The 15,091-nt window shown below is 36.3% G+C and overlaps 1 protein-coding gene across 1 annotated transcript in view; it reads right to left on the bottom strand.

The window, feature by feature from the left end:
- Positions 1-15,091, bottom strand: part of DNAH8 (dynein axonemal heavy chain 8) — a 251,864-nt gene that overhangs the window by 164,870 nt on the left and 71,903 nt on the right. The window contains exons 16-20 of the mRNA XM_081827548.1: positions 13,207-13,320; positions 11,825-11,887; positions 8,799-8,899; positions 4,726-4,863; positions 4,321-4,561 (exon numbers count right to left, since the gene is read on the bottom strand). Coding sequence (XP_081683674.1) covers positions 4,321-4,561; positions 4,726-4,863; positions 8,799-8,899; positions 11,825-11,887; positions 13,207-13,320 — 657 coding nt within the window. The remainder of the gene's footprint in view (positions 1-4,320; positions 4,562-4,725; positions 4,864-8,798; positions 8,900-11,824; positions 11,888-13,206; positions 13,321-15,091) is intronic.

Genomic DNA, 15,091 nt, shown 5'->3' with positions numbered 1-15,091 from the left:
AGACAAAATAGATCTTAAGACAAAAACTGTAATAACAGACAAAGAAAGTCATTATATAATGATAAAGGGGTCAAACCAACAAGAGGATATAATTTTGTAAATATTTATGCACCCAAATAGGAACACCCAAATATATAAAACAAATACTAACTGACCAAAAAGAAGAAAATGACAGCAATACAATAGTAGTAGGGGACCTTAATCCCTACTTTCATCAATAGATAGATCATTCAGACAGAAGATCAATAAGAAAACAATGGCCTTAAATGACACATTAGATGAGATGAACTTAGACATATGTAGAACATTTCATATAAAAGCAACAGAATACACATTCTTCTCAAGTGCACATGGAACATTCTCCAGGACAGATCACATGTTAGGCCACAAAATAAATCCCAATAAATTTAAGAAAACTGAAATTATGTCAAGCATCTTTTCCAACCACAATGGTATGAAACTAGAAATCAATTACAAGAAGAAAACTGGAAAATTCACAAACATGTGGAGATTAAATAACATGCTACTGAAGAACTAATGGCTCAAAGAAGAAATCAAAAGAGAAATAAAATAATACCTTTAGAAAAATGAAAATGGAAATACAGCATACCAAAACTTATGGGATGCAGCAAAAGCAGTTCTAATAGGGAAATTCATAAGGCTAAATGCTTACATTAAGAAAGAAGAGAAATCTCAAATAAACAACCTAGCTTTATATTTAAAATAATTTTAAAAAGAATAACAAACAAAGCCCACAGTTAGTAGAAGGAAGGAAATAACAAAGATCAGAGTGGAAATAAGTGAAATAGAGACTAAAAAAACAATAGAAAAGGTCAAAGAAACAGCTGGTATTTGAAAATATAGATGAAATAGATAAAATTTTAGCTAGACCAAGCAAGAAAAGAGAGGACTCAAATAAAATCAGAAATGAAAAGAAGACATTAACCAATGCCATAGAAATAGAAAGGGCCATGAGAGATTACTAGGAGCAATTACATGCACAAGAATTGGACAACCTAGAAGAAATGGGTAACTCCCTAGAAACATACCACCTACCAAGAATGAATTATGAAGAAATAGAAAATCTGAACAGACTGATTACTAGTAAGGAGATTGAATCAGTAATCAAAAAAATCCCAACAAACAAAAGTCCAGGACCAGATAGCTTCACTGGTGAATTCTACCAAACATTTAAAGAAGAATTGATACCAATCTTCTCAAACTCTTCCGAAAGACAGAAGAGGAGGGAACACTCCAAATTCATTTTATGAGGCCAGCATTACCCTGATACCAAAACCAGACAAAGACACCATGAAAAAAGAGAACTACAGGCCAATATCCCTGATGAACACAGATGCAAAAATCCTCAATAAAATACTAGCAAACTGAATTCAACAATACAGTAAAAGGATCACACACAATAACCTTGGAATTTATTGGAATTTATTCCAGGGATACAAGGATGGTTTCAGTATCCACAGACCAATCAATGTGATATACCACATTAACACAAAGAAGGATAAAAATCACATGATCATCTCAATTGATGCAGAAAAGCATACAAAATTCAATATCTATAAACGATATAACCTCTCAACAAAGGTACAGAGAGAGAACATACCTCAACATAATAAAGACCATATATGACAAATCCACAGCTAACATCACACTCAATGCTTTTAGGTCAGGAGGAAGAAAAGGATGCCTACTCTCACCAGTTTTATTCCACTTAGTATTGAAAATCCTAGCCAGAGCAATTAGAAATGAAAAGCATCTGAATCAGGAAGAAAGAAGTAAGGTAAAACTGCCATTATTTGCAGGTAACCTGATATTATATATAGGAAACCCTAAAGATGCCCACCAAAAACAGTTAGAACTAATAAATGAATTAAGTTGCATAAAACAAAATCAATATGCAAAAATCAGTTGCATTTCTATACACTAATAATGAACTATCCTAAAGAGAAATTAAGAAAACAATTCCATTTACAATTACATCAAAAAGGATAAAATACCTAGGAGTAAATTTAACAAGGAAGTTTAAGACCTGTACACTGAAAACTCTAAGACATTGATGAAAAAAACTGAAGAAGACACGAATTAATGGAAAAATATCCCATGCTCATGGATTGGAAGAATTAATATTGTTAAACTGTCCACACGATCCAAAGCTAACTACAGATTAAATGCAATCCCTATCAAAATTCTAAAGTCATTTTTTATAGAAATAGAAGAAATAATCCTAAAATTTGTATGGAACCACAAAAGACCCCAAATAGCCAAAGCAATCTTGAGAAAGAAAAACAAACTTGGAGGCATAATGCTTCCTGATTTCAAACTATATAACAAAGCTATAGTGATCAAAAGAGTATAGTATATTTGGCATAAAAACAGACATAAAGATGAACAGAATAGAGAGCCCAGCAATAAACCCACACATTTATGGTCAATTAATTTATGACAAAGGAGCCAGGAATATACAATGGAGAAAAGGCAGTCTCTTCAGTAAATTGTGTTGGGAAAACTGGACAGCCACATGCAGAAGAATGAAAATGGACCACTACCTTACACCACACACAAAAATTAACTCAAAATGAATTAAAGATTTGAATGTAAAACCTGAAACCATAAAACTCCTAGGAGAAAACACAGGTGATAAGCTCCTTGACATTGTTCTTAGCAATGATTTCTGGATTTGGTAACAAAGCCAAGGAAACAAAAACAAAAATACACAAGTGGGACAACATCAAACTAAAATGCTTCTGCACAGCGAAGAAAACCATCAACAAAATGAAAAGGCAACTAACAAACAAGATAAAATATTTGCAAATCATAAATCCGGTAAGGGGGTAATATCTAAAATATATAAAGAACTCACATAACTCAGTAGGAAAAAAACCCAAACAATCCAATTAATAAATGGGCAGAGGACTGGAATAAGCATTTTTCCAGAGAAGACATGCAAATGGCCAACCGGGTACATGAAAGGGTGCTCAACACCACTAATCTTCAGGGAAATGCAAATCTAAACCACAGTGAGATACCACCTCACACCTGTTAGAATGGCTATCATCACAAAGGCAAGAAATAACAAGTGTTAGGGAGGATGTGGAGAAAAAGGAACCCTGCACATTGTTGGTGGGAATGTAAATTGGTACAGCCACTATAGAAAACAGTATGGAGGTTCCACAAAAAAATTAAAAATAGAGCTACAGGGGCACGTGAGTGGCACAGTCAGTTAAGCATCTGACTTTGGTTCAGGTCATGATCTCAGGGTCCTGGGATCAAGTCCCACATTGGGCTCCCCACTCAATGGGGAGTCGGCTTGTCCCTCTCCCTCTGCCCCTCCCCCCACTAATGTTTTCTCTCTCTCTCTCTCTCAAATAAATAAATAAAACCTTTAGAAAAAAAATAGAGCTACATATAATCCAGCAATACTACTTCTAGGTGTTTATTCGAAGAAAATGAAAACATTAATTCAAAAAGAAAGAAACCAGAAAGAACATACATACTGAGAATAGACTGGCGGTTGCCAGAAGTCGGGGGGTTGCAGGGTGAATGAAATGGGTGAAGGGGGTCAAAAGGTACAGACTTCCAGTTATAACATAAATAAGTCCTGGGATGTAATGTACACATGATGACTATAGTTAATAATACTGTATTGTATATTTGGAAGTTGTTAAGATAAAAGTTCCCATCACAAGAAAAAAAAATTAACTTTGTGTGGTGATGGATGTTAACGAGACATATTGTGATGATCATTTTGTAATATATAAATGTATTGAGTCATAACACTGCAAACATAAACTAATATGTTTATATCCCAGTAATAAAAAGTATATAATTATAAAAATTATATCTCAATAATAAAAAAAGAGATACCATGCAAACAGTAAGCACACACACAAAAAGAAAAAGAACCAATTAAAAATCTTGGAAAGGAGAAATAATTTTAAATATGTAGTAGATTAATAAGAAAAAGGATGGAATCAGAAATTTGGAAAATGTTCTGAGGAATTCACCAGGAGTGCAATACAGAAATAAACAGATTTTTTTTTAAATGAGAGCTAGTTAAGGGACAAGGAGGATAGATTAAGGACCTCCCAAACTAACATATTTCAAATAATCATCTTATCTCCTTGAGTTACTATATTATTTTGCAAAACCAAAGGATGTTCAGGATCATTCCAAATTTTGAGGGTACATTATATAGGGCAATTAGTACACTCTTAAATAAAATGTCCATTTGTATAATTTCCAGAAAAGTAAAAGGAGATGTTCTTTAATGAACCGGTGATAAGATCTTATAAGCTTATGTACCTCAATGTCATCCTTATGTTTAAGTAGTGGTGCTTCCATAATATTTCTAAGACAAAAAGAATCAGATTCCACATCAAATGGGGTTCCAGTTAACTCAGAGATTCTGTCCCAGTGTCTCTGTTTCATTGCCTTATTGGTCATCATTTCCAGCAGAGGACATGACTCACTGAAATCATCAATTCTTTTTTTCAGATCCAAAAAAGCTTGCCAATCTTTAAGCCCTTTTGGGAGTTTACGACACCTTTCAGAAAAAAGAAAAAAAAAAAAACTATATCACTATCCATTACTTTGAAGCATTATGTATATACAGCAATATATCAGAGGATAAATTCATTTTTAAAATACCTACAGCTCCTATGAAGATAGGCACTACAAAAAGGTAAGCTTAATTCATTTCAAACTCACCTGTTTTGAAATTCCTGCAGTTCTGCATTAATTTTTTCAATGTCTACATCTCCCCAAAGTATTTCATAATAACCACTAATATTGTTCATTACAGTATCATATAGTCCATACAGCTTCTGCAGCAAGTTGAGCTCTTTTCTGGGAAACCAAATAAAGTCATTACATAATGTGTATCTTAAAAATAAATGTCATTATTGGATAGGCAGAATTCATCCAATCAAATATTACATACATGACGTGTAATGTCTTATGGACACCAACATGCAAACAACCCTGTCAGTTTCCAAACAAAAATTTTATTAAAGCTCTATCAGTTAGGTCAAGTTTATAGCTCTCAAATATTCCAGGTCATACTATGACTTGACATTAACAAATGGTTTGATTATTATTACAGTTCCAATCATTGCAAACAATGTGACCAGAACTTGATAATAAGATCAAAGCTAAGGCTAAGGTTTTGACTGTTTTTTTTCCAAATGCAAGCTGGTTTTTTATGAGAACATCTGCCTTTAGGAAAGTGATTTAAACATCACTTTCCTACCAAAAGCTTTCCCTCATGTACCCAAATGGAATTATATACGTAACAAGAATAAGAGGAGGGATTATAGATCCAAGTAAAGAAAAAGTCCTTTATTGTGTAAAACATCAAAAACTGACCACTCAACAGAGTTTGTGGATGCTCCCAAGAATTCCTCAATCCTTAGCAGACCATGAGTATCCCCTAGACCCAATTTTAGTTTTTGAGGTTATTTCGTGAGTGGTTTTAACTATTTGTAAGGATTGATATTCACAACTTTTATTATTTATTGTAAATAATCCAAAGACCAAAGATAAGGTTTGCTTATGTTTTTAATATAGTAAAACTCATTCTATCTTGCAATTATCATAAGGGTACACTGGGACCTTTTATAAATCTAAAACATGTTCTGGAATCTTGGTTATCTTGTTTTTCCAATTCTTGCTTCATTTTGCTGATTCATCATCTTAGAAATTATTTCATTATTAATCACAGAGTATTCCCAACTACACTAAAAATTACTAAAATAACACAGAAAGAATGACAAGATCTCCCATAAGGAAGGGACAACAATTATCCTTCAGGTTTCATATTGTGACACCCAAAGCATTGCATCATTTTTTTTTTTTTTAAAGATTTTATTTATTTATTTGAGAGAGAGAGAATGAGAGACAGAGAGCATGAGAGGGAGGAGGGTCAGAGGGAGAAGCAGACTCCCTGCCGAGCAGGGAGCCCGATGTGGGACTCGATCCTGGGACTCCAGGATCATGACCTGAACCGAAGGCAGTCACTTAACCAACTGAGCCACCCAGGCGCCCGCGTCATATTTTTTTTTTAAGATTTATTTATTGTGAGAGAGAAAGAAAGAGAGAGAGTGGGGAGGGGCAGAGGGAGAGGGAGAGATGGAATCCCAAGCAGACTCCATGCTGAGCACAAGCCCAATGCGGGGCCGATCCCATGAACCTGAGATCATGACCTGAACCTATACCAAGAGTCAGATGTTCAACCACCTAAGCCACCCAGGCGCCCCTCATTGCATCATCTTTTAAGAAAGTATCAAAAAAGAACTCTGGATGGACACCAACCATCTTTGTGTTCTTTTGATTTTTGGTTAGCTTTCACTTAATACAGTTAAGGATTCAGAATTGTTCATTTTTTTTTTACTTGAAACAGCAAAGGGAAGACAACTGATAAAGAAAGGTGCTCCCCAAGTATTAAAGAGAAAAGAGACACAGAACAGCACTCTAGACTCTAACTGTAATAGTGAAACTAACTATGTATTGAGATCTCAGATGGTGGGTCTTTAGATGACGATTACCTAGAGGAATTTTACTCAGATCTGACATTTATGAGTGAACAATATATTTCAATAGAGGCAAGGGCTTCATAATGCAGTGTTTTACAAGAACTTAGACCGTCCCATTTTGTGAAAAGGATAAATGATTCTTCTTTCATTATCTGTGATGTTTGCGTAAATTTTACTTGGGACTTTCCCTAAGTGGACAAATGCTGAAGGCAGATGTGTACTCAAAGGAGACAGATGATGCAGAAATGAAAAAAATCCATTGACTTAATGATTCAAATCTACAAGTAAAGATTTTGGCATTTATAATGCAAGAAAGATAGTGCTCCTCTCTTCAACAAAATTATGAGTGTCCGAGTTTTCAACAGTTTTGGGTTTTAACAATGCAAGTGCAAGAAAAATCAGAAGTAAGAATAAGCTAGAAGCTGTGGGAGATGGATTTGAAACCGGAAATCAGTGTTTACAGAATGGGTATGGTCCCGTTTGTGCATGACAGCTGATGAGCAGTTGGTTGTATCACCAGCGAGACCCTGGGACTTGACCTTTACCACCCACCTGCTTCTACTCACTCATCTTTCTCTTACATTTTTCCTTAAGCTCTTCTTTCTGGCTTACCTCTTAACTCAGCAAAGGAAACCCTAAACCACCCTTCAGGTGATGGCAACTGCCCTGACTGACAAGACCTCCCACCTGACCTGACGACCCAGACCTTTTGAGCTAAACCTCTGACTGGCGCCACTAATCTTCAGGGAAATGCAAATCCCCAGTGCAGATGGACCATGGAGGGACCTCTGGAAAGACCTACAATCACCTTTACCTCATTATAATACTAAAACTCAGCCCAAAGAGGAGCACAGCCTCATTTGCATAACATGCAATGTGTGATTAGGCATGTTTCCTTAAGGTGCATGTGTGACTTTATGCCCACCTCTACTAGGATGACAAAGCTTCCCTATCTAAACATTCATCCTAACCCTAAACAAAAGGAACCCATTCACGCATTCTTAGGGAGCCATGGCTTTGGAAGCCATCCCTTGTGATCTCCTATTTGCCGCAAATCAAGGGTTTTTTTGTGCAATAATTCAATCTGGTGCAGTTTCTGACTCACCAAGGAGTCAACTCACATTGGTTGGGCTCCAGTTGCATTCTGAAATCAGTCTCCATTTTGTGTATGTATCTTCAAACCAGGGTGTTATGGAGTAAAAGTTTGGGTTTTCTCTGCTTAAATTCTTAAAATTACATTTTCTAAAAAAGTGCTTTTCACCATTCCCTTATTCTTACTTTTGCAAATTATTCATAAATTACTTAAAAATATAAAAAATAAAATAAAATAAAAGGGTCCATTGATCCAAATTGTAAATGAGGATGATTATTTTTCCTGGGACACTGAGGGTTAAAATAAAACACTGAGTCTCAGACTGAACGTGCAAAAGAGCTAACTAGAGAATTTATAAAAATGCAGGACCCAATCCCTGAGATTTTGATTTAGTAAATCAGGGCGAGGAACAGACACCTGCAGTTCTAATGCAACTGGTCCTTGGGTTAAGCTTAGTGAATGACTGCTTTGGAAAAAGAATACAAACCATGTATCCTAAAGTAGGCTGAAGCATTGATTTATGGTCAGATAATTTCTTGTTTATTTTGCAAAGACGTGTTATGACTTTGAAAGAAGTCAAGATAAAGTTCTTTTTTAAAGCCATGATCCTAATAAGCAAAAACCAGTTTTAATTTTGACCTTGAGGAAAGTTATATAAAATTCTGTTAAAATATAGTTACTTAAATCCTAGATCTACTTATTGTTTAAAATCAATGAAGCTCCTTGGCCTTCAATCCTGATGAATTTCTATGTCTACCCAAAAGGGAAGAGCACTTAGCATAAAGGTAGTAAGAAGGGTTGGAAAGCCAAGGATGGGTAATCCTCTAAATAAAAAATATATCCAAAATTGCAGTGCTTCTGCACAATAATGGACACTATTCAAAAATAGTGAAGAGAACAAAAGAAAGCACAGGCTAAATATAGGTCACAAACACTAGAATTTTTGCAATGTACTTTCCATTCCCCAAGAATATTTCTTTTATATGTGATGACTATGGATCCAGTGGGTCAGCAATAGCCAGGAATAAGGGAAATATTTAGGAGTGTTCTAAGGGAGGCTCTTCTCTGCATGATAAAGGATTTAATGATGACATGATTCTTCTAATGGACAGTATTTCATTATTTGCATGTAACACTTGCCCAATTTATACACTTACCTAGTTTTGTGTAAAACCTCATAATCAGTCACAGGCAATCCAAAAAGTTGTTCACCGGATGAATATGTAACAAACTTCCTCCACAGATCATCAAAATTGGCCTATAAAAAGATTTTTAAGTTGTAGTAAAATATAATTAATTCACATCCCATTAAAGTAGAATTTATTATAATTGGAATAAAAGCTACATTGAGGTTTATTTAATAATATCTATGAAACAAAGATTTGTGAAGAAATTTATAGTGATACCAAGGTATCAGAAGAAAAGTTGAGCACTTAGGAAAATTAACTTTCAAGCATTCTAAAAACACCCATAAAATTTTTTCTTTAATAAATTATGTGGTCCCCAGAAGACCTATACTTCAAGTTCCCATAAATATGTCTGAAAGCAATAAAACTGCATTTTTAAAAATCTATAATTTAGGCTTTTTCACTACTTTAGACTTGTCATCTCTTCTACAGGGTTCAAATGAGTGAGTATAATCTTTTTAACCCTGTTTTCCCTCCAAGCAATAAAGAGTCTATAAAATGAAGGATTCCATTTTAACACCATTTGAGAGAATTTTAACAATCTGAGTCAGGGAAGTTAAGGCCCATGCCCTTTGAATTGGAGGTAGAATCTCCTATACTTAGAATGATAAGTATGGAGCATGTTTAAAACACAAAAGCAAATAGAAATAATCCACCTGTGACAAGGTGTGTGGCTCAAAATAAGGGTATAACCTATCAATAAGGATCCTAAATTTCCAGCCCTGGAGAATGTCTGGCGTCAGACCTCACTATATTCAGATATTGAATCAGATTTGACAGCTAACGGGGGCATATTTTAGAGGAGCCAAATCAGGAAGGTGTGAAGACCCCAGAGAAACACCAAAGAATTCGTCCTTCCTAGAAACTAAAGGCCATATTTTGCACTTTTTATATTCCTTGGTGGTTAGGATAGTGGTTACTCTGTATGGTGACTAACATAACATAATAAAAAATAAATAAATAAAAATAAATAAATAAATAAATAAGTAAGTAAAATAAAGTTACTGACTAAAATGGCCATGGAACCATGTGAACACTAGAAAAGGAGAAACAAAAATGTTAAAGTTAGCATAATTTAAAACAGTGAGCTACAGAAAGCCTTTGTATGGCTTGATTTGCTGCAAAACATGGTATTCCTAGTAAAGAAGAAAACACTGGGTTTTGGACAACATCTCTGTACCTTCTGGTGGCTCGACCATGGAAGCTATCTGAGTATAAAGGCAGGCAGAAACTGGGGCCAGGTGAAGAAAAAGGTGACATCTAGAAGGGGGTGCAGGACAGACAGTTATGTTTCTTATTGTTACTTTAAAAAGGAAAGACACACAGCTTTTAAAATGTTGAGTGGGAAGATTTAGTGAAGAGGAAGAGGTTAAGAGTAAAGGAGAGAAACGGGTCAGTCTAAGAAGGGGTAAGGGAGAGTCAAGAGGCCCCAGGGACAGGAAGGGGAGCACATCTCTCTGAAATGTACATCACACACCCTAAATCATCTCTGTACATTTGGAGACAAGGTCATTTGTTCAAACTAATCTCAAAACTACTCCTCCCACACTTGTACTTCAGTAAATGACTCTACTTTCTTCTGTTTTCCCAAGCTGGAAGCCTCCCTCTCTTCCCCTCAGCCTATCAAGTTGGTCTTGTTAATAAACTCATGATCCATCCAGCTTTCTTCATTGCAAGTGCATTTGGTTGGTCTCAATCTTTACAATTTCTTGCTTGCATGACTGAAGCTGCCATCAGTCTGACCATCCTCCCTCCAAAGCATTCTCCAAACTAATGCCAGAGAAATCTTTCCAACATACAGCTATTTTAAAAATTCAAATGTGAACATATCATTCCTTGCTTAGAGCCCTCCAGCCCCAGGACAGGCTATGAGCTCCTTATCAGAGCCTACAAGGCCCTCACATTAGTGATTTCTGCCCTCTCAGCTGTCCCCTCCCTCATCCCTATCCTCTCTGCCCACTGTACCCCACATTTCACTCCTTCATCTCCCTAACTCTCCCTGCTTATCTCCTCATTTCTGGGCCTTTGTAGGAGGTGCAAATTCTGTCTAACTTGTTTTTCTTCCTTCTTCCCCTGGCTAACTCTAAATAGTCCTTCAAGATGCAGCTTAGATGGCTCCTCTTCCAGGAAGCCTTCTCTGGCTGCCCCCTCAGCTCCTATTTTGGTTGGTAACTCCCTACATCTGTTTCCATAACACTAGTTCTCACACCTAGATCATAGCGCTCACCACACAGTTTTGCAATTACTATCTATCCAGCTCTCTGTCTTCCTACCAGATTTTAGCAGCTTAGAGGTAAGAACCTTTCCTTAATCATTTTTCTATTGACCAAGACACACAGTAGGCATCTGATATTTTTTAATGACTACAAATGCACGTGGGATAGGGAACATAAAAAGAACACGAACATACAGTACAACCACTACAGAAAACAGGATAGAGAACTGAAACAAATAATAGAATTGCCTGATCCTCCTAGGGGCTAGCTTACATAGGAGTCCATGAATCTGCAAAACTCTAGATGTGCTCAGCAATCTGAGCACAGAAAAAGATGGTGAATCCAGTGAGTACTGTATAGTCCAGGGTAAGGCAAATGAGCTGGGAAGTTTAAAATCATGGATAGAAAAGGAATGGATACAGAGGAAAGATAGGGAAACCATTTGTCAATATTTTAAATCTTATTTTGATACATTTCGTTATTCCATGAATCTTTACCATTTATATGTAAATGAGATGCTTGGAACCAAAATAAGGTATACACTTAAGTTCAAAATCAAAGTCTTATTCTCTAAAAATACAGGGAGAAATTCTGTGGAGAAGAACACAAAGGGATACAAGAAAAGGAATCAATCACATTATTTAGCAGATTAGAATACAATTAAAATCTGTATGCACTTTAAACACTAACTTTTCCATTGTAAGGTAGACCACATAAATTTTTCCCTAAAATTACTTTAAAGAATAACAACACATTGTCGACATAGTCGACAAGTTTTACCTGAAATATCTGTAGCCTGTTACTAGCTTCTTGGGGTGGAATATTTGGAACCATCGGTCCTTCCTGTAATTAATAATATAATCTCCATTTAAATTCTTAATCACATGTATTTATCAATTTATTGAGTTTATGTATTATTTCCTTTTAAATAAGTAAACATTCTTTTAAATTGAAATGATCTAATTTTGTCCCACATATGAAGCTTTCATTTAGTTTCTGTAACAGCTTTATTGAGATATAATTCACATATTATACAATCTCCCATTTAAAATGGACAATTTAATGGCTTTTAGTATAGTCACAGCGTTGTGTAACCATGTCCACAATCAATTTTAGAACATTTGCCTCACTCCAACTTCCATTCATTTTTAAAGGACCATGACATTGTTAATAAAAACTGTGCCAAAATTACATCCTGTAGGAAGTCTGTACCACTAGAGGTCTGTTTCATTTCACTTATGACCACAAACAATGATGCTGTGCTTGTGTATTAGAATAACTGAGATAGAGTTCTGAAAACAGCCTCCTTTCACTGTTTGTTCAGCCTAATATGGAAATAGAGGAGCACAAAGTTGAATAGTTGGCTGAAGCAAAATGCAGTCTCTGGTGGCTATCATCCAGAACAGTTGCAAAAAGGACCCCAGATGGTCTGTACAATCCTGAATATTATGGATATGCTAAATAATAGACTAGATTCCCAGTATAATGGAATGATAGGGCCATAAAACGTTGACAAATCCAACTAAAAGAGGTAAGTTTAGTACATGTAAAAAAAAGTGTGTTATATGATTATTATTATTAAGGGCTTAACATGTCTTATGAATCCAGACCCACTATGACCACTAAAAGAAAGTAGCATATGTTAGGGGAATATATCCAACTTCTGAGTTTAACTTCAAAGAGGAGGATCATTATCAGTCATGTTACCAGGCTGAATAGTCTGCGGGACTGACCAGGTGTGACATTTATTATTTATTTTCAGTGATCCTTCTGGTTCTCTAAGAGTTAGTGAAAAAAAGATCATTTGCATAATACCCTGGTATTTAGGTTTGTATAGGTTCTTATAGCCTTCCAACAACTGTATTACATTTTCAACTATGAGCATTCTGGCCTGAGAAAGAAAGCATAAGGCCAGACCTTTTGTTCCTTCCACAATCTCAAAAGTTCTACCTCCTTTTAACAGTTAAATCTTCTTTCTTATTCTGTAAAATAAGTTTAAAGGATTAGCTATCCCCTTTTTTTCCTGATTGCTCCAAATATTAAATACAGCCTCTTATATACAATATGCAAATCGCAGTGTATTTCTCAACATCCATCACTGTCATCTCATATAAACATGCCACAGAACATTTTAACACACAGCATGCAAATACTTAGATTACCGTCTCATATGATTCTGCGAAGTTCATTACATCCTCACGAAAGACTTCCACAGCCTCAAGAAGACTACTTTTAAACTTTGGCTGCACTTGAACTAGTTCATCTTGCACAGAAACCTAGAATAAAAGAGAATACCCAATGTGAGATGTATTTATTTATTTTGGGTTTTTTGGTTTTTGGGTTTTTTTAAAGATTTTATTTATTTATTTGACAGAGAGAGACATAGCGAGAGAGGGAACACAAGCAGGGGGAGTGGGAGAGGGAGAAAGAGGCTTCCGGTAGAGCAGGGAGCCCAATGCGGGGCTCAGTCCAGGACCCCGGGATCCTGACCTGAGCTGAAGGCAGACACTTAACGACTGAGCCACCCAGGTGCCCCGTGAAATGTATTTAAATGAAAATGTATTTAAATGAAAACTGTAATTCTGTCCCAGCAAGTTTGTTATCCTGCAGATGTCCAGGATGAACAAGGGTGTCTCTGCAATGCTGCTTAAAAAAACAAACAAACAAGGGAAATAACAACCCAAATGCACCAAAAGGAGATACAAATCATTCCAGTTCATGACCCAAGAGGCAAAGCCATCTTCTGTAACTGCAGTTCGGAAAAAGTTTTCTGTCTGATCCAGCTCAGGTCATCACTATGGCCAGGGAAACAGTTACTGCTATAGGCCCCATCTGGGTCACATGCCATCTCTGAGGCCAGATGAAGGTCTGGGATTAGTAATCTCTAGTAGGTTCACATGGTTGGAACAGTCACCTTAAAGAAAGTGATATTACTCTGGGTATTAAAAAAAAAACAGTGAATGCCTTCCATAACAGTCTTCAAAGCTTCTGCTCAAACCTTCAATTGTAATAGTTAGCATTTAATGCATATTTACTATCCACCAGGCTTTTCACCTATATTAACTCATTTAATCCCCAGGACAACCCTGTGTGGTAAATGCTGATACTATACTCATTTTACAGGTGAGAAAACTGAGGCACGGAGACACTAAGGAACTTCCCCAAAGTCCCAGCATCATCATGAGGCAAGGTCAAGATTCAAAACCTGGTTGTTTGGTTCCAGGGCCCCCGCTCTTAGCTGTTCACAACAATAGCATCTATCTAGGTTGGAACATGGGTTGCTTTCCGATTAATGGTGATTGTAGTAAAGGATGGGCCAACAGGTTTAACATTACAGTTAAAGAGACAGAACAACCCAAGTGGGGTGCCTGGGTGGCTCAGTTGGTTAAGCAGTCGCCTTCGGCTCAGATCATGATCCCAGGGTCCTGGGATCGAGTCCCGCGTCGGACTCCTTGCTCAGCAGGGAGCCTGCTTCTCCCTCAGCCTGTCGCTCCGCCTGCTTGTGTGTGCACTCTCTCTCTCTCTGACAAATAAATAAATAAAATCTTTAAAAAAAAAACAACCGGAGTGAATCTTTTCCACTGAACAATAACAGAAAGTTGGGCTTCACTAAATCTCAACAGAGGGTTCTCCATTTCCTTCCCAAGATGCACTTTTCTGTCTAAAACAGCAACTGTTTTTTAAAATAAGTGATTAGTCAATATTGAGCATGAACGTAAATAAACATGAGTATGAAAAAAGCGTTTTATACACATTACCTCAAGGGAGCCTCATAACCATGTATAAAAAAATTCCTAATGTATTCCTAAATGATCACATGAAGAAATTGAGAAAAAAGGTTATTAAGTTGCATAATATCACCCAATTGGCTGGTGGCAGAGCTGGGATCACAAGTCATGACCCCAATTTCAGCTCTGGGTCCTTGCTAGTCTGCCTTGCTTCAATCTCAGTGACAAATCTCTTCATAAACAAAAAGTTTTAAGCCAACATTTAATTAATATTCAATAAAAATTTTCACTGTAATTAAAGAATCTGGACCCTCCCTTG

This window comes from Leptonychotes weddellii, chromosome 8 (genome assembly GCF_054177405.1).
Source record: "Leptonychotes weddellii isolate Sample4059 chromosome 8, ASM5417740v2, whole genome shotgun sequence".
NCBI classification, from domain to species: Eukaryota; Metazoa; Chordata; class Mammalia; order Carnivora; family Phocidae; genus Leptonychotes; species Leptonychotes weddellii.
This window is presented reverse-complemented; position numbering and strand designations above follow the sequence as displayed.